General features: G+C 37.0%; 1 protein-coding gene across 7 annotated transcripts in view; it reads left to right on the top strand.

Moving 5' to 3' along the window:
* The window catches only part of CNTNAP4 (contactin associated protein like 4), a 236167-nt gene that overhangs the window by 145009 nt on the left and 65872 nt on the right, over positions 1-25286 (top strand). For 4 of the 7 annotated variants that reach the window (XM_006087061.3, XM_023752540.1, XM_023752545.1 and 1 more), the window contains exons 5-11: positions 1262-1465; positions 2010-2194; positions 2999-3142; positions 6575-6836; positions 12809-12958; positions 17890-18061; positions 24859-24965. In XM_006087061.3, the coding sequence (XP_006087123.1) occupies positions 1262-1465; positions 2010-2194; positions 2999-3142; positions 6575-6836; positions 12809-12958; positions 17890-18061; positions 24859-24965 (1224 nt within the window). The remainder of the gene's footprint in view (positions 1-1261; positions 1466-2009; positions 2195-2998; positions 3143-6574; positions 6837-12808; positions 12959-17889; positions 18062-24858; positions 24966-25286) is intronic. The other 3 variants (XM_023752542.1, XM_023752544.1, XM_023752543.1) reach the window with 2 other exon arrangements.

The raw sequence follows: 25286 nt of genomic DNA, 5'->3' as shown, positions 1-25286 counted from the left end.
CCTTTCCACAGAATGCAATGTTTATTCATGTGCACTTGGTGAATTCTTTATAAACACATTAGCAAGATGTGGAAATATCAAACCACTGAAATTTCAAAAGATAGCTGTATAGAACAGTTGAAAAAAATTGGGTGGTGGTGAATATAAATGGTTCACATTAAATATTATGGATAATCTGAATGAAATGCATATTTGGTATACTACAAGTAACTGTAATAATTTTGTCAAATGAAATAAGAGGAGTAAACTGTAATGCCATTTTTTTGACTGGGAGAAGTTAGCTAGCCAGTTGAAAAATAGCTTCAGATTTTATTGGGTTTTCTTAACCTCTTCATTTATTACATAAATGCATTCTCAAGGGTAATTGCCTTTCAAAAAAATCTTTGACTTGTGAAATGTAGAAAACACTGCTAGGCTTTTTGAGTATTATCAATTCTTTTTTGTGTTTCTTGTTCAGGGTGCAACTGATTTTGACAGATGAACTGTTATGCTACTGGTATAACATGACATCTTTTTTCAGATGAGCTGAATAAGAGTGATCTTGACAATGAGTAGATAAGACACTGTCAGAAAGCTGAACAAACATGTCAATGTCACAGTTATGACACAAATGCAGCAGAACAGCCCTTATAATATCATTAAGTGAATGTCTTTTTAACGACGCCCTTGAAAAGAAAGACAATAGCGCTGCTGTTAAATACTATTACTTAGCCACAAAAATAATAAAGTAAAACCAAACACAAAGGTCAGTTTAATATTTATTTGAAGTGGCATTTGATGTGTCTGATGTATGTGCGTTTATTTGTATGGGAAATCCTTTATATATGGCAGGTATGAAAGAATTTGGAAATATCAAAACCACTTTTTCAGGAGCTAAAACATTTAACTTTGACATTTCAAGAACACCATTAAAAATACTGATTGTGGAATATGTAAAGTGGCTCTATGAATATTGATCATAACCATTTTTCTGATTTTCTTTTTTTATGGGCTGAGAAAGAAGAGCGTTTAATAATATAAACGAAAATTAGAAATATATTTTAAAATGGATTTTGTAAATAGGTTAGTAAAGACTAAAATGGAACCAATCCCAGGTATCATGAGGGAGTTAGACAAGTGGTGGTTTTATTTTCCCTTATTACGACTGGCTGGGAGCTAAACTATACATGTTTGTATGATGCTTTCTCTGTACAAAGACATTTAAGATGCTTAATGAAAAGCAAGTCTATCCTAAAATGACTTTTAATGTCTTTGTCTCTAGGATCAGAGGTGGTTGATCTGGATGGAAGAAGTTCTCTCCTCTACAGATTTGATCAAAAATCCCCGAGCCCCATAAAGGAGATTATTTCTTTGAAATTTAAAACCATGGAGAGTGATGGGATTCTACTCCACAGGGAAGGGCAAAATGGAGATCACATCACACTGGAACTGAGAAGGGGAAAACTCTTTTTACTTATTAATTCAGGTACCACTGTTTGGTGAAAGGCTTGAAAATCTGATCATTTAGATATCACTTCAGTAACTTTATGTGTTTATATCTTATAACAATTAAGGCACTTTATTTCTAGATTCGGGGGATTTATATATATACACACACCCCAGTATTGTACTTTCATTTGAAATGGTTCATATTTTGCAAATTGTGTAAGATCCCCATTCAGAGTTTTTACATAGTGCCAATAGACCTATATAGCTATTTCTTACCATCATGAAGAAAGAGATGGGTCATTAAAAAATATTAAGGTAGTAAAAATAATGAGGTTGTAGGAAAGATAAAATTTATATTGAAAATGTGCATGTGATGGGTAATACTAATAAAAAGAATTAACAGTGGAAGAAATTACAGCAAGGTTGAGAGGATATTCTATTCCACTTCAGGTAAATCCACACTAGTGTTTGGGGTGGAACGCATGGAAGGAGATGGTGATTATTATGAAAGATGGTGACTGATGAAAAGGAAGCTTTTTTTTAGACTGGGAATAACAGTGCTTTTGTTTTTCTTTTCTAAGCTGACACTAGGCTGCCCTCTCCTCACACCCCGGTCAACCTCACCCTGGGCAGCCTGCTGGACGATCAGCACTGGCACGCGGTGCTCATCCAGCGCGCGGGCAAACTGGTCAACTTCACCGTGGACGAGCACCGGCACCGCTTCCACGCCCAGGGGGAGTTCAGTTACCTGGACCTGGATTCTGAGGTGTGATGGTTATGTTTCCGTTGATACAGGTTTGAGGATGTGTATGGGGTTGAGTCCAGCAAAAGAGAACCCCACTCTCAGAGTGAGTCAAAGTCCTGGAGAACCCCTAGGTGACATAGTGCACAGAAGCAGACTTGGGCATCTTCTAGTGAGACTTCATCTTTCTCACAATGTTAATTGATTATATTTTAATGTTAATTATTATTATCTAGAGAGAATATTTTTACTTGAAATGTATAATCACAGAATGTCACATGAAAGAAATCTCCAGGAAGAGATCTCATTGCCACAAGTAAATACAAATTGTGTTGCCTGATTTTTTGTTATAGGACACCCTGAACTGTGAAGATTTATTGGAAGGATATAGTAAACATTATATTCATTAATTCATTAACAATCAATTCAAATGCTTAAGTATCAAAGTGTGCCAGAAATGTATATAAAATGAAATGTGATTGTAATCAGTTACATTATTAAACAGACCAGGTTTACCATGGATAAAAAGAGGTGTTTTTATTCATCAACCAATAAATATCAAATCTGGGGGTAATTAGCATTGTGGAAGGCTTATTAAAGTCTAATGTAAATGAGAATTGAGTGCAATTTTGCATAAATTTGTTTTAAAATCTGTATCTTTATTTAAAAAAGATCTCTGACAATAACAGTATGACAGTATAGGGTGCTGAAAAATGGATTTATCTGAGCTATTATATATATATTAGCAATAATTGCTAATCATAATTATTTAAGCAGATTATCAGAAAATCACTAAACAATATTATTGATGCCATTTTTCTTTCTAAGATCAGCTTTGGAGGGATTCTAGCACCTGGAAAATCAGTGTCATTCTCCCAGAAAAACTTCCATGGGTGTTTAGAAAATCTCTATTATAATGGAGTAGACATCATTGATTTGGCCAAGCGACAAAAGCCACAGATCATCGCTATGGTAAGAGAGCCTTCATGTGAAGGAAGGGGTAAAACTACACGGCTCTTCACTTGATGAAATTGCTCTATTTGATAAGCTATTTTAGACCTTACTCTTATTCTTTTAAAGCTTTTCTTTGCTTGGCAATATGCCTATAAGGGATTAATTCTATCTAAAGGAATTACAATTCACAAGGCATATTATTTTATTTCATATGAAATAGAGCAGAGTGTGTGTTTTTTTCAGTTGATCATTTTGTTGCAATATTATTACTCCCAGGAGACTAATTTCTTTTGCTCTGTAATTTCCTTAATAAGATGTTCCCTGACAAACTCTCTAAACAAGCATACTGACTTCCTGGAATCAGATAACATCCATGTATATTAGAGAGGCATTTGAAAAACATGTATTTTGCCATGGTCATTCATAACAAATAAAAGAAGCTAATCGGCTGTGACAACATCGCATCTGCCAATCTGTCCCAGTAGCAGTGCTGGCCAGGCTATACTGTGTTCTAATTCTATGGAAATATGGCAGGTTTAAAGGCAAGCATATAGGTCAGGTTCAGCTGGGAGAGCAGCGCCACTGTGTTTTATGAACAAGGGATCTGCTTTAGGACTTGGAGTTTAACAGTTGTCTGAGGAGCTGGAACGTGGAGGCCCGTGTCGGGAAGAGGAGTTGTGAGGGAGCGCCAGGGAGAGCTGGCACCAGCGTCTGTGGTCATCCTCCACTGTGCACCATCACACATTCCAAAGCCCTGGAGGAAAATGGCCAGCACTTCACTTCCCACTCAGATATCACGCAAGCTCCCCGTTCGGCTAACTTTTAACCAGAACAGACAAGAAAGGGGATTCTGTGAAATGTGGTATCCAGTTTAACCAGCTTGATGATTGAAAAGTGTACACACATATCCATCTGAGTCTGTTTCTTTACTTGCAAGTTTCAAAGCACATCATAAGAATATTTATTGTTTACAAATGTTTCATCCCTAATTCTCTGTGTGAATTAGTAGCATTTATATGAGTATAACATCCAGCAAATTTTTTTAAACTTATTGATTTCAGAGAGAGAGAGAGGAAGGGAGGGGGAGAGAAAAAAAATCCATTTGATGTTCCACTTATTTATGCATCCATTGGTTGATGTGCCCTGACCGGAGATCAAACCCAAAATCTTGGCATATTGGAGCGACGTTCTAACCAACTGAGCTTCCTGGCCAGGGTTCCATTGAAATTTTAAAATAATGTTGTTGTTTTTTATAATTAGGAAAGTGGTTTAAAAGGAAAATAAAATATTGTAGGTAGGTGTGTTTAATTGGCAAAATGAGTTTTCAGAAACTCCTCATGCAGCTAACACCCACTTTTCACGGGCAAGAGGATTTGCTGCTTGCAGGGGAGCAGGCAGCTGTCCATGAAGCATGAGACCAAACTGCAGCTGGTAAATGTTTCCATTTTGACTAGGTTTGTTCATTGTGTAATTGCCTTTACATTATAGGCTAGTGTAGTCTACTTTTCAGTTTTTGTTTTTCATTCTTTGGGACAAGATATTTGCAACAATAAAAGCTAATTCACTTTTAACAGAATCACAATATAACCAAAAACTTTTGTTTAACCAAGACTAAGTGGTTAAATTCCAATGTGTATTCTTCTAAATAAAATTTATTTTATTGACTTTTCAATTCTGTATTTGGAAAATTTACTAAGGATCATTTTCAGGAAAAATAAAAACATTTATCTTCATTTCTGAAGCATGTTGAAGAACATGCTTAATTCTTTCTAAATTATTCAGACCATAAGATTTTTTAAATGCTTAAATATATTACTCGATTAGCAAAATAATTTTTCAGATAGTATTTTAATAAAAATTTATGTAATATAATATATCCTGAAGATCTATTTTAAAACCATTGGATGAGAAATACCTGTAAATCTGATGAGAAGGCATAGTGATAAAGAAAAAAAATAGTTAAAAAAAGGAATGTAAGTAGTGCCTTGAACATTGTAGTGCCCAATGTAAAACCTACAGAGAAGAAGGAAAAATGAAAAATAGACAGAAGATATGCAGACCACTCTGAGGAAAGCAAGCCGAAAAGAACAATGAATCATGAAAAATGCTCAGCTTCACTGCTACTCAGATCAATGAAAAATAACTAAGAATGATATATTGCTTTGACATTTTTGCCATTGAATTTGTACAAATTTAAAAGGTCTATGATACCTATTTCTGCCAAGGATGTGGGGAAAAGGATATCCTCATTTATTACAGGTAGAAGTGTGGAGTATTTTAACTTTATCTTTTTGAAAAAGAAGCTGAAACTATTTATTAAAACATCTAGGTACCTGCAGTTCTGTACTTAGAATCTTCTTCACACAGTTATTTATGACAACGTTGTTGGGAGAAGCAAAACCTGGACACAAAGAGCGTGCACATTAACAGGAAAACAATTGAGTATAATATGGACCACTCACATACTAAATAAAAAGAAGGAATTTGGCTTATGTTAGATAACTCAAAAGGATTTCCACAAGGTATATTTTAGTGATAAAATTATGATATAGCCCTAGCCAGTTTTTCTCAGTGGTTAGAGCTTCGGTCCATGGACTGAAGGGTCACAGGTTTGATTCCAGTCAGGGGCATGTACCTCGGTTGCAGATTGAAACCCCAGCTTTGGTTGGGTTGGGTGTGGGAGGCAACCAATCATTGTGCCTCTCTCACATCAGTGTTTCTCTCTCTTAAAATCAATGGGGAAAAAATATCCTCAGGTGAGGACTAACAAAAGAAAAAAAATCATGATAAAATAAGTGGTTCCTACTTTTGTAAAACAAATAATGCCCAGTGTGTAGGTATAAGCATTCAACACATATAGGGTATCCTCTACCCCAAAATGTATACAGACACTAGGAATAGTTATAAATACATTTTATTTTCAAAATTGAACTACCAACTGTTAAAGTGTGTATACAGTTTTGGGACACCCTGTATATAAGTGTTTATGTATGTACTAGTATAATTGAACATACAGCTGTTTCAATGGGAACAGAGAAAAATATAGAAAGAAAAACAGTAGCTCGCTAAATTGGTTAGTTATGGGATGGATTCGAAGCCAAAGGCAGCAAAGGGGTGAAATGAGTGGAAAGGGAAAGTCAAGTAAAAGATAAAAACAAAGCGTTGGCTTAAGTAATGTTTATTGAATTAAATCCAAGTAGGTGAGATGGCGTGAAAGTTGAGAGATGGGGAGAAAAGGATTTCACCTAGAAAAACCCAGGGAAAGATTTGCATGATTGTAATCACTGGGTTCGCATGTTTGACAAGAATCTGAATTTTCCCGTGGATAGTAATTTGTTGTTTTACTTGGAGGATAATTTGAGATTGATACATAGCCTTTGTGACTATTTCAGCTTCTATTCCTAATGTGATGGACTCATCCTTAAAGCTTTTTCTTTGACTTTATTGCAGGGAAATGTGTCTTTTTCCTGCTCACAACCCCAGTCTGTGCCTGTGACTTTTCTCAGCCCCAGGAGTTACTTAGCACTGCCAGGCTCTTCCAGGGAGGACGAGGTTGCTGCTGCTTTCCAATTTCGAACCTGGAATAATGCGGGGCTTCTGCTATTCAGTGAACTTCAGCTGGTTTCGGGGGGCCTCTTCCTCTTTCTTAATGATGGAAAACTTAAGCTGAATCTCTACCAGCCAGGAAAATTACCCAGTGACATCACAGCAGGTAATAAGTATGTTCCCGTGGGTATGTGTATGCATTTGAAAGATTTCCTTATTCCTCCGTCTCTTCTCCATAAAATTTTATACATAACCAAAAAATTAATATTTGCTTAATAAATGAATATATGAGTTAATAAGATTACCGGTACTCTTCCTTAGAGGAACTTGATTGTCATTTTTTAAAAATATGGCTCTACACTAACAGTTCTTATTAACCCAAAGATACTTAGGGGGAATAGAAATTTCCTTCTATGACCCTCTCGCCCACTCCAGAAAAATCCACATATGCTGAGAAAATGTGTTTGGGGAGAAATGTAAAAGACTTTGAAATGGACCCAAAAGTTTACTGGGTGTCTTCAGTGGAAACCAGGCATTGTCTAATGTAGCTATTAGTCTTCCCTGGTCTGTGAGAGAAAGGGGGAGGTTTTTCTTGGGACTATATGGTATCTCTCCATTAGTATGGTGAGGCCTAAATACTAAGTCAGAGTAACTTTACTTGCTGATGCATTCTGTACAGAGTTGGATATGTTTGGGGAGGATGAAAAGATTCATGCAAAGTTCCTCATTTGGGCACCAAAAGGAGTTCTCTGTGCTTCGAGGCAATACGGTATCATCGTAATGATTCGAAGTAATATAATTAAAGAGACGATATGAGTGTCTGGAAAATTAATGTCTAATTTAGGTCAGTGCTTTCGGTGAAGGATATTTTTGTCTCTTCATTAAAATTATATAGTTTTTGACAAGGGATCTCCATTACATTTTCATATATATGGAGTAATGTTTGAGCCAAGCTACTGGAGGTCACATTGGGATAAACTGCTGCATCAATTTAATAAATGATCTTTAAAAACATTTTAAAGATGCCATTGTACTACATTAACTCTGACCAAAATTAATAAGCTATGACTGGGAGAGGAAAAAAAACTACATATATGGAAAAGTATACAAATGGATACACGAATGTGTAGTCTTTATCTTTTTTGTTGTTCATCTATCAGTGCAGTTTAAATGTGGGAGCTGAAAATTCAATATGAATGATAATTTTTGAGAGATACTATGCTGTGACCTTTTAATGCAATGCTTAAAATGTGGTATATTTGCAGGCTTGACAAAGGGAATAAATCAGTGTCATATTAATAATTAGTAGGTTCTCTAAAATGAGGACCTAAAAATGTAAGCCTGCCATTAACGAGTAGTTTATTGTGATTTATTTGACATCCGCAGAAGTGGTTATATTCATAGCCTAATTTTCAACATTTTAAATAAACTGCTTCAGAACAATGCAACTGTAGTGAGCCCCTTGAAGCTAGTTCATTTCTAAACACTTTACAGGCATGTCTATTTAATAAATTACTAGGTGTAAATCTATAAAGAATACCTTGAATGTTGTAAAAGTCTCTAAATTAATGTTTAAAACCATATGCAATATAATCTATTATTATATCACATGACTTGGTGAGATTGTTTCCATAGCTAATAATATGGAGCCTATACTAAACATGATTGTCAGTATGAAAAATTGTTACACTTTTTCCTGTTGGTATTGCTCAGTGGTTGAGCGTCGACCCATGAACTAGGAGGTCACAGTTCGATCCCCAGAAGGGGGCGTGTGGGAGGCAGCCATTCGATGATTCTCTCTCATCGTTGATGTTTCTCTCTCCCTCTCCCTTCCTCTCTCTGAAATCAATAAAAACATATTTTAAAAATTTGTTACACCTCATATAATAAAAGCAGGCCTTTACTTACCAACTCCCCCACTCCCTTTTTTTCTAATTTCTTTAAAAATGTTAATTTTTGCTAGTTTCACTGTTATGTTTGAAAGTAGACTATCTTTAGAAGACTAAACTGGGTGGGTGGCCAGTTTATTCTCACATAGGGAAAGACTTTCCACTTATGTTTCATAAGTACAATTTTCAATAATTAAATTAGTTATCAAAACATATTATAATGGGTCTTTAAAGAGAATTAGTTACTTACTGGTAGATTTGTATTATATTATGCTAAATATTCCCATTATAAAAGGGTAGCTTGATTTTTCTTAGCTATTGGAGATATAAATTACTAATTGTTCATGTTTTAAAAACTCACAGTTTTAGCTTTTACAATGAAATAAACATTAAATTGTGTTGAGGAAGAACTGAATTGTGCAAGTGTTTGAATTACCAGCCTACATTTTTAATTCAGTTTTGCCAATTGTCATTTGGAATTCTTTAAATATTATGTCAGCCTATATCATTTTTGAAATATTAAAGCTATCTATCATATTGATCCAAATCATAAAACATATTAGCAATACTACATAGTCCTTCATGAAAAACTACTTTCAGTCTTTGTCACTTTTATAGATGTCAAAGCAAAAATCATTCAGATGGCATCCCAGACCCAGTGAACAATACTTTATATATTGTTATGTTGTATTGTTAGTTATTTGTCCTATTTAAAACAAATTCTTTATTGTCAAGTTTGAGATTTCTGCTATGAGTTTAGCATTTCTGCCGCTGTTTTTGCCTGGCGGTGGAAATCAGGCCTATAAACACGCTTCTGGCTCTCATGGTCGGCTGGCAGAGGCAGGCTTGCAGCGTATGAGAGGTTTCTGCATTTTCCCGGTCCCACGTATCCGCAATTCCAGTGGCCTGGCGGTGGAGCAGCCCTCTTGATTTGCCTCACCTGGGGAAGCCTTTCATTTTCTTTCTTCCCCCTTCTTCCTTTTTGCTGTTGGTATATTCCTACCCTTTCAGATTGTGACCCTGTGACACCCTTAAACTCCCACTTTTCCCTAAAGTGATGAGTGGCAGTGACCTCCATGTTTTCTTTCATGGTGGCAGGAGCTATTGGCGGCGTGGATCTTTCCTCCTGGGTAGTGCACATAGCAGTGGATGCAGGAATTTCTGGCCCTGGGTCAGAGCTCTGAAAGACATTGGGAAGCAGGCAGAACACTTCAGCTGGTCCTTGAGTAATGGCCTCTGTATAATTGCCTTTTGCACCTTTGCAAAGAGCCTACCTCATACAGCAGGCTTCTTTTTTCTTTATACATTATACTCCCTGGATGCCTATTATAGTCTTATGAGAGAGTGATGGTGGCTAAGCTGTCACAATATTTCTGTAGCAATTTAGGAGTGCTACCAGAAGATTATATACGAGGAGCTGATATAAATCTTTTTCTTCTGGCTGTATTTTGTGTGTTCACACAGGTTTGAGCCTGAGAAGGTGAGAAAAAGAGAGAGGTGTGCCCGGGAGAGAGAGAAGACAAGAGAGATAATAAGAAGGAGAGAGAAAAAAAAAAGAGGAGGAGGAGGAGGGGAAAGGGAGGGAGAAGAGGAAAAAGAGAGACTAGGAAAGGAGAGAAACAAGAGGGAGAGATTTCTGGTAAACAATCCTATTCTCTGATTGCCTTCCATTTATTACTCCATTCTTCTGTTGTTCCATTGGGAATTGTCAATGCTTTCCACCCAAAGACCACAGTAATCACACAAGTTGGGTTTATTGCTTATTGCAACAAGAACACACACCCTGGGAAACCACCAGTGTCTAAATAAAAAGGTGTGAAAGTTTTCAGGTCTTTCTCATTATCCTTTACAAAGCAAACCAGAGTTGGGTCTTTGAAACTCTGTTTTGCTTCATGGATGTAAAGTAAAAATGAGCTTTGATGCCTAGGGTGGAATGTACATTCTACTAAGTGAGTCCAGAGCAAAGAGCTTTATCGCCTAAGGGAGCTTCTATGCATTTTCTGTCTGAAAGCTTGTGGTCAAAAATAGCTTGGTAAATAGTGCACATATTTTCAAGAAGAGAGACCCATGACCTTTGGGTTTAATAGAGTACTTATATTTTCATTTGCTAATTTGATCTGCAGGATCATACAGAGTTGACCATCAGTGGATGTAAAACTTACTGGTAAATCCACAACAAAGATGCTCTAAATTCCACCTGTCTGCTGAGTATTCAACCTCAGAGACTTAATTCCCTCTAGGAGGCAAAGTCTACACCATCTCATAGATTCATGACACTGGGGACTGTCTTAGGAGGGACCAGAGATTGTTATTTAGAGGCAATAAGAAAACTTTGGTTAAAGCAATATTGTATTGTATATATAAACTTTGTTAATACAGGAAATTATTAAAAAATGAATATATACCCTAACTGGTTTGGCTCAATGGATAGAGCATCCGTCTGTGGATTGAAGGGTCCCAGGTTTGATTCCGGCCAAGGGCATATACCTTGGTTGCAGGCACATACCCAGTAGGGAGTGTGCAGGAGGCAGCTGGTTGATGTTTCTCTCTCATCGATGTTTCTAACTCTCTATCCCTCTCCCTTCCTCTCTGTAAAAAAATCAATAAAATAAAAAAATGAATATAAACAACCACAATTTAACTTCATGCAAAAATTACTTTCTATTTGTAGGGCTATTTCCTTTTGGTCCTTTCCCTTATTTATACAAAAATTGGAACTATAACTATCATGGTATATAGAGAGTTGAGTCTCATTCCCAATAGTTATGTCCTACGAAGTTGATATGAACACCAGATTAGCAAACACTGAACCATTGCCCCCAGGGCCTCTGGTCACAACATTTTTGTTAACCCATCATACATTATCATTTTTATGTGCGATTCTGTGTAAAGACACCTTATTGATTCGTTAACATTGAACAAATGGCCAACAGCAAGGTAACTTATGCCTGAATGAAGCTTATGTAGCACACATATGATGTGAAGGTACATCATAGCCTCCGTGTACTTAGGAACACTGGATAGCATTTCATCACTTGGCTCGGGGTCTTTTAAACATTAAGATCATCAACAAAAGCATAAAAATGTGAGAAGACATATTTATGCCAGAGAGCTGAAACTAGAAGCCAACCTTTCTGACTTCAGCCGTGAACACGTGCATCAGTCTCTGCTCTGTCCTTCTGTGAACGCCTCCAAAAGTGCCCTGAGTGTTGATTTCGGGATTACACATAAATCACAGCAAGTGGGTGAAACAGCAAAGGTGGAATCTGCAAAATATGAGGCTCAACTGTGTAAATACGGTTTTGCACACTGCTTGATTTAACTTTTCATTATACTAGTAAATTTTCAATACTCACTATAGTTTCTTCAAATATTTTGTAATGATTGGATTAATAAATTAATTAATAAATTTTGCTAAATATTCTATATACTATCATAATAGGTAAAAAGTGTTAAAAAGCAGATAAATCATTTTATTTGGTATAACCTCGAATTTTCAAAAATATCTGGGATCTTCCAAAACCCCTCCCTATTAAAGCTGAATTACATGATGGAAGCTGAAAATTGGTCCATGCCAAATAATTGAAAGATTTTAACCATTAGGATTGTCCAAACATGGAAATGTTGTTTTCTCTATTGAGGCCCTAAGAAAGGAAGGTAATAATGCACATTTCCCCCATAGAGGGTGCTATTTCCCACTTGCCTCCTTTTCCTTTCTGTTTCCTTTTAGTAATAGACTAGAAGCCCAATACACGAAATTCATGCATGGGTAGGGTCTCTAGGCCTGGCCAGCGATCAGGGCCGATCTCTGGGGTGACTGGTGGGGTGATGGGGGGTGGGGCCCACTGACACCAGTCTTGGCCGGCCTGGTGCCACCAGCTTGCTGGCCCTGGCCCCCACCACCGCTGCCAGTTGCCTCCCTCTATGGGGTGACTGGCAGGGCGATTGGGGGGCCCCCACTGGCACCCGCCTTGGCTGGCCTGGGGCCTGTGGGCTGGGGACAGCTCCTGCGTTGAGCGTCTGCCCCCCTGGTGGTCAGTGTGTGTCATAGCGACCTGTCGTTCCACTGGTCTTTCAGCAGTTCAGTCGATTTGCATATTAGGCTTTTATTATATAGGATGTGAGTTGTACTTGATCGAGTGATGTGTATATTGCTGTTTCTCACCAACTCTTCCTACTGTTCCTCACCAAGTGTTTATATTGTTCACTGTTGAGACATAACTCTTTTAACTGATTTTATCTCTCCTAGGTGTTGGACTAAATGATGGACAGTGGCATTCCGTCTCCATATCTGCCAGGAGGAATCACCTGAGTGTGGTGGTGGATGGCCAGGTGGCCTCTGCTGCTGCTTCCCTGGGGCCAGAGCAGGTTTATTCAGGTGGCACTTATTATTTTGGAGGTAAGAGAAGAGGTTGGGCTCATGGGCAGTTGAACCATATTTTCAGTTACTAGCCCCGTGTCTTGGTGATGTCATCATGTTTCACCTCATGTCAATGCTATGGAATAATGTCTCATTTTCTTTGAACATGGAAATGTTGAGTGGATCAAAATGACAAACTATGACCTAAAAATTTTCTTTGAGGTGAACTTACTTATATTTACAGTTTCTACAATGAGATTGATTGAAATTAGGCCACCCTCTTTAGTTCCTACTTTCTTTAAGTTTTTTTAAAAAATAATATATTTTTATTGATTTCAGAGAGGAAGGGAGGGGGGAGAAAGAGATAGAAACATCAGTTATGATGAGAGAGAATCATTTGAGCCGCTGCTTCTTGCACGCCCCCAACTGGGGATTGAGCGTGCAACCCAGGCATGTGTCCTTGACCGGAATCGAACCCGGGACCTCCTGATTCAGCCAGCCACTTGAGCCATGCTGGCCGGGCTTCAGTTCTTATTTTCAAACTTTGTTATATTTTCTTATATGTCTTTTTTTCTGAAGTATTTTCCTGATTGCTCCTCTTAGCATCTTCAGAGCATCCTTATTGCTTTTCTACTGCCCAGTACAGAAGGGCAATGTTATGCCAATGGACAAAATAATCTAACTTAATTAGTTATAGAAACCTCTTCTCAATGCTAAGTAATAATGCAATAACTGATACATTTGGTGAAATTTGAGCATTAGCCTTCAACGCCAGGCCATCTCTCTCAGAGAACAAATGAAGCATTTACTTATCCAGTGGATGTTTGATTCAACTAAAAACTTGGAAAGGAAAGCTTGGAAATGGAAATGCATCTTTAGCACTGAAAATTAAAATAAAATGTTATTTTCCATTAGAAAGATAAAGTTGTAAAACTATTAGGCTTATTTCTAACGTGACTAGAGGTGTGTTTTTTTCTTGTTATTTTAAATTTTAATTGTTACTTCAGTCTAGAATCATTCTTGAATTTGATGGATAATATATATTTATTATATATAGATAAAATACAAATTCCATTCTGAAAATTGACAGTAAGCATGAATCATTCATCTGATATTAAGAACAAACAAAACCCCTACATTATCTATTACTGTGAAAGGCAGCATACTGCCAACAATCTTAAAAGATATAATTTCTTCCTTTAATAAGATTTGTATATTTCTGAACCAAGTTGTTCATGAAACCTGATGGAATATATGATTGATTGTCAGGTAATCCACAGGAACATATTCCTTTAAGAGATGGTAAAATACATACACCAACTTAACCAAGAGCTTTTACTTCAAAGAAAAAGATTTAGAAGCACTAACAGAGATAAGGAGAAAAAGAACAAGCATATTATCAAATGTTGCAAAAAAAAGAGATAAAAGTAATAGGCTGGATGAAAGTGTAAATCATGAAAATGGAATCATCATTCTTAAAGTATTTTATGTCCATGTTCAGATTTAACAATGCCTACCTATTTTTTTGTAGAAAGTTTCTATTGTTTTTATTCATACCCATAATATTTTATAGTGAAATAGATCCCATGTGTGCTCAGATTGCTTTTGTTGTGATGTATATGATATACACCATTATAATTAAATAAACTTTGAATTTTTGAATAGTTTTAGATTTACTGAAAAGTTGCAAAGATGTACAGGGACTTCCCATATGCCCACACCCAGTTTCCTCTGTTGTTCACATCTTACATAATATATACAATTTAAAGGCTCCTGATGATTTTTTTTTGAAAATACACATTTACACATGCATTTTCCAGCTTAAGGAAGATAATATCACCAACACCCATTTGTCCTTCCAGGATCATATCCCTTCATGTCTTGAATTTGGGGTTATTCTTTCCCTTCTGATCTTTATGATTTGACATCTATTAAGATGTTTCTAACTTTTTGAAGAATGCACTGTGGAAGCTTCCATAGTAAAATTCTAACTTCGGCACTTTAAAAAGATCACCAATCTTAAGTTTACTTAGGTATCTCTGTTTACTCAGTCATCTTCTCAATCTGTTTTCTTCAGTACCAGAATCTGTTTGATCCTGGCATGAAGTTCTAGTCACTAAATACACCGCCTGCCAACTCCAGGGCTCCCTAACATTTCCAGGGCTGGGAGCGAGGGCTTCTGCTGCCGGCCTCCTCCTCCCAGCTTGGTGCCTCCAGGACTTGCTAGAGGCGGTCCATTCCTCTGGGAGTCCACTTCGGGCTTTGGGGATGGGAATTCTGGATGTGGACTGGACAGTGGGGAGAAGGGTCTGAATAGGCACATCACCTTACTTGGTGAGGCCTCATGGGGCCATGAGCAGAAGCATGGTTGGATGAAGGCTACACGAGGTCCCCGAAAGTGCAGGACAGGCACAGGGCCCTGATTGCTTGATGGTACTGGCAATGGGGTGACCAGACCTCCCCAGGTTTAGCCCTGAAAGCTGAGTCCTGGGAACACCCCCAGGGCAAACTGTGAGAGATGTTCACCCAGAAAACCTTCTGGTCTGTGTAGATGAGCGTTCCCTTCATCACTAGGCTGTCTTCCGCAGGTGGAAGGTTTTTCTTAGGTAGTTAATTCTTCAGCCAGTTTATCTTCAAGTAAATAAATATCCCATGTTCTGACACACTTCCCATCAGTACTCCCTTGCTTGTCTTTAAATTCAATGGCAAGCTTACAATTCTCTTATCAGCAAATGGTCAACCTGGCTGCAGTACCCCACTGCGGAGGAGCGGTCTGCTCAGGGAGCCTGGGTGCATCTCCATTCTCTGTCGGTCTCAGAGCCACTGTCACTGTGAGAGAGGGGGTGGCTCCTGAACTTGCAGCACTCGATGTACACCATGCCAAACTCCACTGTCTGCCTGTCATTTTTTACTCTTTTCTACTCCCCCCTCAAATAAATGCGTGTTTTTCAAAAAGTCAGGCTGCATCGTAGCCAGCTTTTATCATTTATAAATGATCAATTTTTAATCTGGGTTCTCCAGATTAATTTCTGTATATTCCCCTATGCAATCTTTGTGCTATTGACTAATCCACTGTATGGCATAAGCTAGAGATACCAAACTGTGTGCAGAATTCACACATTCCTGCTTGTGTAGATCAAACGTTATCCACCCACTGAACTGGCTGCATCACCAGGAAGTCAAACCTGACATCTCACTCTGGCACAGTGACATTCAGTGATAATTTATCTGTCACCCTCCGACGTGCTTTCACATGCTGACTGACTCTACTAATGGATCCATCCATTAACTCAGCATTAAGTATTCCCCAGAAATCTTCATAGATTAGAACTTTCGTTTCAGACGGGTTCAGTGCTACGCTTCTCTCCGCTGTTGCATTACATGAACTTGTGATACCTGTTATTACAGAATAATGAGACGAACCTGCCTTGAACCTTTCTTTGTTCTTAGCATCTCTTGCTATTAAACACTGTGGCTAAGACTATAAAAGGCCTTGTGATAAGAGGGTGTGCTTTCTGTAAAGTTCCATGACCTTGCCTTGTGACTGCAAGTTTTCTTAGTTTTGTTTCCTACAGGCATCTTGCGTAATTTATTTTATCCTGAAATAGTTTGAAATGTGTCAGGAAACACCACCTGGAGAAAAGGAGATTAGCAGAGCTGTTTATATTCCTGGCATATTGTTGTAGCCCCAAATATTATTGAACTATTATCCTCTCTGTTTTTATTTTAACATCCTTAATTGCTTAATAAGTCATCGAGAAAACATATAGAGATACGGTATCCATATCCTACACCACAGAGGTAATTTAAACACTGCAAATATAGTGCTATGCACTATAAATTGATATTCAACGAGCTTTCATTACCTTTTCTTGATCAATTAAATTTGAAACTTCACTGTCTCCATTGGTTAAAATACAACATTTCAATGTGTCTGATAACAGTTTTGAATATGAATCTGGCCTTGAATTGCCATATAAATGCATTTTGTTAGGAAAACAAAGCATTAAGGGTAAGTATCCTCAGTCACAGTATTTAATTATACTGTAAATTCCCAGGTAGAAAACTAGCTTGGATTGTACCGAATTAGGAAGTTGCTGATTCATTTCTTATTCTTTGAAATTATAATAGTGGTTGACAACCATAACGGCAAAGAAAGATTAATGAAAGATGCATAAGTATAATATATGTGTTCATACTCCATAAAATTATTTATTTCACTTGGGTAGACAAACACTTAGAACATTATTAAATTCCAGACAATAATGGTCAATATTATAGTTCTTTATTATTTGAATAATTAGTAACAGGTCTTAGATAAATGTTAGAAAAAGTCAATATAAAAGAACATTCTTTTATGAGGCAAAGAATAAATAAAATCCAATTGTGAAATGTTTTTGACATTAAGCCATTATGATTTATTAAAATGCATGTATATTTGGCTCTTGTATGCATATTAAAATAAAGCATTTAATTATTTTATTTGGTATTTTATTTTAAGTTAATATAACTTCTTTTCCAAATAGGTAGCTTTAAATGCAAAGGTATTTCACTATTATTGATGTATTTATCTTTTCTTTCTACAGTGCACATTTTCATCCTTTCCACTCTTTTTGTGTTCCAAAAGGCTAAGTTCCAGGCTTTAAATTATATACAATTTAATATTGCTGCCTAACGGGTTCTGGAGCTAATACATGCATAATTTTAAAATTTGAATCAAGTCAGTATTCTTGCACATAATTATTATAACAGTAGTAATTTCCTATGAATCCTATGCTAATAAAGATAAATACATTGTATGAATTGAAATTTGTAAGTGAGATCAAACTAATGATAACTGCAATGGACTTTTCTCCCTCTTTTAATAAAATAATCAAATGCCTGTTTTATTTTTTAATGATGTATTCTATGACACTGAATTTTCACTCATTTTGGTGTATCTCGGTTTTACTTTGTTTTGTTTTTATCAGGTTGTCCAGACAACAGCTTTGGATCCAAATGTAAAAATCCCCTTGGTGGATTTCAGGGATGCATGAGACGCATTTCTATCAGCAACAAAGTGGTAGATCTGATTTCAGTTCAGCAGGGGACCCTGGGGAACTTCAGTGACCTTCAGATAGACTCCTGTGGAATCACAGACAGGTCAGACCATCTCACTCCTATTCTTATCTGTCCATTGTCAAATGTTTGGTGGCAGATTAAAATTTATATAGGAAACAGACATTTTGTTCTTTCCTCTTTTTCACCATCGTCTTTTCCATGGGAAATAGATTATTATGTTCACTTTAGAAATAAGAAAAAAATAAACTTTTAGTTTTATACTTCATATTTGCGATGATAAAATTTAGATAGAAAACATGTGACCATGTTGTTTATAAGGACACATGCTACCAGTTCACAAAAGATAATGTTGATGCTGCTATAATTTTAGGTGGCTACAAATGTATAAAAATATATCATTAAGCTCAATAGCTCAGGACACCCTAACAATTATTTTGATCGTCTGGTACCAAGAAATCGGAGACCTGTTTGGTCAGTTATCAACCTGCCCCTTGCTCCCTGATAGCTGAGGAGTGTTTTCACAGGCACAGAAATGGAAGTGGTTGCTATGTTCCTCATGTACCTTCACAAAACCATTACTATCTTCTCTGCAGGGAATCTGAGAAGGAACCTGCCCCATGGGAGAGTCTGGAGCTGTAGTGTAGATCAAGGTGTAAGGCTAACCCAGGAGTTTCAGTAGGACTCCAGTACAGCGCATGGTGGTGCAAGATTTCGGAGTTAATTGCAGAGGACAAGCAACTTTTGAATGATGACTGATAGTTAATAATTTTAAAGTATCTTTAGGCATGTTCAACCTTACCCAAAGAATCTATTCAGTCATGCTTTAATAGTAAGGCTGCTAACTTTAGTTATTGAGTTCAATGGAATGTCATGACCATTACAGATTTAAAAAAATTAAACCATGTGAGAAACTTAGCCCCTATCCTATAGTAGGGTGTAGTATAAATTCTGAGTAAATTCTGAATTTTTTTAAAAATATATTTTATTGATTTTTTACAGAGAGGAAGGGAGAGAGGTAGAGAGTTAGAAACATCAATGAGAGAGAAACATCGATCAGCTGCCTCCTGCACATCTCCTACTGGGGATGTGCCCGCAACCCAGGTACATGCCCTTGACCGGAATCAAACCTGGGACCCTTGAGTCTGCAGGCTGACGCTCTATCCACTGAGCCAAACCGGTTTCGGCAAATTCTGAATTTTAAAAATAACTTCTTATTTGTACAAAACATTTTATCAACACAAACACTTATCTATTTCTATCTGAGAGACCATTTAGTCTACCAGTGTCTATTGGTCCTGTTTTGAACACTATACTATTGTTATGTCTATAAAAATAATTTTAATCTTATTTAACAATGCATTAGAAGGGTACCATTTCTTTTCCATGAATACACGTTTAGTTATTTAACCCAGTTTGTAGGTAAAAAAGTCTTTCTATAATGAAAGGTGATATGTAAAGGGAGAATTTACACAATGAACCTCAATGGCTTGACTTGGGGCTTAAATGACAGTGAGCTTTTGCATAGTCACAACCACATCAGCTCTGGACCCTTAATCCCAGTTTTGAGGAGGGCATACAGCAAGGCTCCCTGGATCTGCTCCCTGGAGGTGGGACTCACACACAGTCAGGGAGCCCCCACCTCTAATGGGTAACAGCCATCAGGGACCAGGGGGAGGTTTGGTCGCTCACCCATGAATGATAGTCCTGTTGACCGGCTCAGACTGCAGACAGTTCTTTGGGTATAAGCAGATCCATGCTTCTCCTGGGTGGTGGCTCCGGACCTGCCATTTACACCTGAACCCCAGCGGCCTGCTTTCTGGAGGTCAGACTCAGAAACAGAGTACAATTGGAGAATATATGCTTCCAATATCACACCCTAAAAGGGCTTCAGAAATAGCAAGCTATGCAGAGGTCTTGACTACGCTTTTTTTTTTTTAAGAAATACTTTAGGGTCAGGGGAACCCTAGCAATCTTAGAAAAATAGCAAAAATAAAAGTAACTTTTACATTTGTATACCTTTTAAATTCCCAAATGTATCATTCTCTTATACTCATAAGAAATATATGTATAACCATCCTTTAGTATCCATGGGAGGGTTGGTTCCATTACCTCTGCAGGTACAAAATCTGCAGATACTTGAGTTCCTTATATACAATGGCATGGTGTTTGTATATAACCTATGCGATTCTCCCCTATGCTTTAAATCATCTCTGCATTACTTATAATAGCTAATACTATGTAAATGCTATGTAAAATAGCTGGTATATTGTATAATTTAGGGTATGATGACAAGAAAGAAAGTCTGTACATGGTCAATACAGATGCAACCATCGTAGGCCTAACTAACTACCTAGTACATGTCAGCAGCAAAGTAACTTCCCCCCCTGAATATTTTCCATCCCTGTTGGTTGAATCCACAGATGCAGAACTGTTAGATACAGAGGGATGATTCTAGTAATTTATGTTGGTCTTACATGCTATACCTATTGACATAGCTTCCAAAGCATTATTAAGTAGAGTCTTTTAAAAATAAATCTGTGTACTAGCTCTATGCTAAGCACTTAGCATGAATTACTATTTATTTATTTATTATTTTAGAAGTTTTATTGAAATAGGAAAGGGAGAAACTGGAAAGGAATATGGGAGAAAGAAAGGTAATTTGGCAAAGTGTCAGAAATATTTTCCAGAATCTTTCCAATAGGCATCTAGATTCTAAGTCTTTAACTATCTCTGAGGAGCAGTCAAGATGAGAAATAAGAATAAATGTTTGGAAACAATGAATGCAAGACATGATTATTTTTTTAAAATTGTAAAATACAAGGTGTAATGAAGTCAATAAAATCATTCATATCCTCATTGCCAGCCATTCATTGTTATACAAATATTTTACATAATTACCTTCACATACACACACAATAAAAAACAAAATGCAGGATAAAAAAGCTATTCCTATTCCAGTAATTGTTTATATTAATATGTATTCATTTATCATAAATGCATCTACAATTACTTGAAAGAGTATTATATATATCTGTGAGTATTTTATTCAATTCACAGCTAAGTCTCAATGATTTTATAAATTTATATGTGTTTAACATAACTTCTCCCTGAATTTAAACTTGTATGTGTGTGAATGTCTGTGTGTAAAGAAGGTGTGTGTGCATAAAGGGTATGGGAATGACCTTATAACAGTGTATGAGCGTGTATGGATGGTGTGGACCTGTGTGAATGTGTGCGTGTGTGTGTGCATGTGTATGCGTTAATGTGTGAAGATTGTGTCGGTATTTGTATAAGGATATAAGGAGCTTTTGGGTATGCCAGTGACTTTATGAATGTGTATGTATGTGTGAGACTGTGCAGTGACTATGTTCTAAAATTAATTTTAAATTAATTAATATGTATTTAAATTAAGCCTCATAAAAACCCTTAGAACCTGTCCTTAATTGTATTTATTTCTTACAAATATGGGCTCAGATGCTCAGAGAGGTGGCTAAGATGGCTTGGCTGGGAGGCAGAGCCCAGGATCAACTCTGAGCCTTCTGGTTCTGGAAAAGTCCCTCTGAACTGTCTACCTGCCAGGCCGTACACCCGTCTCCGTGCACATTAACATGCATTGTGGTTAATGTGTAGTTGATGTATAATAAATGCAAAATTTAATGGTTTAATAAATTGCAATGAAAAACAAACAGAAACATTAAAATATATTTAACAATTTGATAGGAATTAAAACAATGTTGCTTTTTTTTACTGTAATGAAGTTGGATCAAATCTATGCATAATGCTGTACATACATTTATATATGTGCTCATGCTCATATTATACATTCTGTCACACAGGTACACACATGTGCTCATCACACACATATCCCAAAGCTCCCTACCATGCACAACCCTTATGTCCACATGCTCCTTATACATACATTCACATACCTCCTCACACATTAACCCATACACACATACACTCATATACAAGTACACTATCTCTTGCACACACAATCTTTACACACTCACTTATAAACTCATAAGATCATTCCCACACTTACTACACACACACATTTTCCTTATACACACTCACACATAAACACACCCACACTTGTCCACAAACCCTCCCCTTGTCCGCTGTGGAAATGCAGGGGAGGTGGCCCTACGCCCAGGGAATCTGGGTGGGGATGATCGAGGGGAGAGGGCAGAACTGCAGAGGGAGCTGCGTCCATGTCCCCATGACCATGTCCCCATGTCTTGGCAGAAACCCAAGTGGGCTGGGGCAGTGGGTGACAGTCGTTAGGGAATAAATACTAACTAAATCACTTGGACCTAAAGCACTTATTAAACAAAAGAATTAGGTATATTTTGACATCATCTTTTTAAGAATATCTGCTGGTTGAGGAAGGCCACCATTGACTTCAGGTGGTTACCATTATTGTAGGACCCATAGGCATCTACCTATTCAATTTTCCTAAATGTGATCATGTTATATAGATTTTTACTTCAATATCCTTATTTCTAGCCATGTTTTACATTGTATCAAAGTGTTTTGAAATTTTTTTGGAATAGACAGGGAATCAGGTTAAACCAAAACTGTACACATCACTTCAGTTTGGGGAATGTTGATGTATGTACATAGTTTGTTCAAGTTCACCATCAAGGCAGGTAATGATGGAAAAGTCTAAGGAAAACGCTAAAGAAAATGGGTTCATGGGTTGTTTTACTTTGTACTGGAATGATTGGTGAAGAGAAAAGTGTGCAACACAATTGTTTAGAACTTTTACTGAGAAACAGTACTTCACTAAACAATGTGATTTGCTATAGATTACAACTAATAGTCAAACAGAACTACTATATGATGAAGAGAAATAAAATCCACAATCCAGTGTTTCATTTTGTAGTTAAAAAATGTGAAAAGTCGTGTCTGACTAACAATCACGGAATATGGATCTGAATCTTTTTGTAGCAGATAAGTTAGAAATAACACATTCATGACAATAATTAAAGATTCAGTCTTTAGAAATTTAGCTTGGCAGCTTATGTCTGCCCCCCTTTAAAATACGGTTTGAGGTCTGTTAAGGAATAGATTGCTTTGTCCTTCTGATGACCAGATAGGATTGTTATTGTTTTAATTTTCAAAAATGTTCCTCTTCTGGGTTGTTACTGATTTGAAATGCTTCAGGTATTAAACACATAGCAAAACATTCTTTGAATGGATTCCCGTGAATCTATAAAAATGCTAAAATATATGTAAACTTAATTGGCAGGGAAAAATACTCATATATTTTTGAATTTTTAGAAGACAGGTTGTAAAATAACATGAATGTTATGATTATACACAAATATACATACACATAAATAATGCATATATACACACAAACATGTATGTTTACAGTGGTAATTTTTATGCGTTGAGATTGTAAATGATATTTCTTTTCTAGTGTTTCCTGAATTGTTTGATTTCTATACATTGGACATCTACTTTTTATCAAGAATAATCAATAATGTTATTTTTAGTTAAAGTTGGAAAAATCCTATAAGCAAAATTTGCATCCTCAGTTTTAATAAAGGAGATGGCAGAAAGGCCGTCCTAAATACATTCTTGGCAGGTTTTGTGGTTAATTTATTTTTTAAATCTGGCATGAATGAGAACATTTAAAGCCTTGGACACAATGTATCATTCAGTAGTTTTTTTTCACTGTATCCTAAGCCAAAAGATATACCTACTGCTTTCACTTAAAAAGCATTTTGGATCCAAACAACTTTATTAGTGTTTCTGTCCTAACAATTTATTAACTCTTTGAAAAAGTCACTTATATACATATATATTTTAATATTTTTCTTTTTAATTAAAAATGTTTAATTGAAAATAATGGATTACTTGGTAATTGCACATGCTTAAGTTGGGTACTGTACAGATTTTCAAAGCCTGGGATCAGATCAGACACTGCCGCTCTCATGCCTTGTTCACTATTGATTTCATGGGATTCTTATTTTTTATCAACTACTAAAGGTTCAGCTTCTCAAAGAGAGGGTGTCATTAAAGGAATGTCATTAGTATCTAATATTGAAAGTGAACTGCCTCGAGCAGTAAGTCACGGGGTATTTGGTAGATGCTGAGTGCGCCTGTCTTTTTCTTTTTAAAAAAAAATCTTTATTGTTGAAAGTATTACCTGTCCCCTTTTTCCCCCATTGACCTCTCCCATCCCGCCCCCACTGCCCACCCCAGGCCTTCACCACCCTTTTGTCTGTGTCCATGGGTTATGCATATGTGCATACAAGGTCTTTGGTTGATCTCTTCCCACCCACCCACCCTCCCCCATCTCCCCTCTGTGGTTTGACAGTCTGTTCAATGCTTCTATGTATGCCTGTCTTTCTCTTGAACATTTAAATATCCTGGGAGCCCCTGAACAGTGCTTGGAATCTGTCTATACCATATACCTTCCAAATTCCCGAATGTAGACACAAGTGAATAAAGATGTCCCTCCCTCCTACTTCCTTCTCTCTTTTCTTCATTTTCTCTTCATTTACATAATCAGTGTAGTAAATCAGTATGATTAAATGTTATTTTATGTAAGCTGTTGATATTTCTGGCAACATATTGAATTGGTTATAATGTTACTTAGGCAAAGAGAAAGGGCTCGATAGAATAAGACATGTTGAAACGTAAGCAGCCACAACTGCCCGAAAATTGGTTGAAATTTGATGAATTCATTGACCTAAGGTTGAGTTCTGGGATTAACATGCTTTAATGACAGACAGAGTAACCATTAGTCATGTTAAATCTACTCTTCATGTTACGGTCGACATTCTCCTTTCACAGGACCATGGACATGTGATCAGTGTTCTGTATCTCAGAGTGAAAAATAGTGACTATGTCTGCACTTCTTTTAGGTGTTTGCCCAACTACTGTGAACACGGTGGGGAGTGCTCCCAATCCTGGAACACCTTTCATTGCAACTGTGCCAACACGGGTTACACAGGAGCCACCTGCCACAACTGTAAGCCGGACACACCTCTTCTTCTTGCCTCTGTTCTGATTTCCTCGTTCTATCTCCCTTTTCATTGCTGTGTGAATATATGCCCATGTACGTGCGACTGTGTATTGGAAGGCAAGGTCTTAGCATCCAATTGATTTCTAGTTGTCCCAAATCATTTAATTCTGATTGCCACCTTAGTAAGTGGGTACTATTATTATCCCTAATTTACTCCTGAGGTGACAGGGAGAGATTAATCACCTTACCTGAGGCATCTTAAAGAGTTTGAGCCACAGCGTGGATGTGAACGCCTGCCTGGGATCACAACCAATACTCTTTTCCTGT

The sequence above is a fragment of the Myotis lucifugus genome, unplaced genomic scaffold, assembly GCF_000147115.1.
Source record: "Myotis lucifugus unplaced genomic scaffold, Myoluc2.0 scaffold_35, whole genome shotgun sequence".
Taxonomy (NCBI): Eukaryota; Metazoa; Chordata; class Mammalia; order Chiroptera; family Vespertilionidae; genus Myotis; species Myotis lucifugus.
This window is presented reverse-complemented; position numbering and strand designations above follow the sequence as displayed.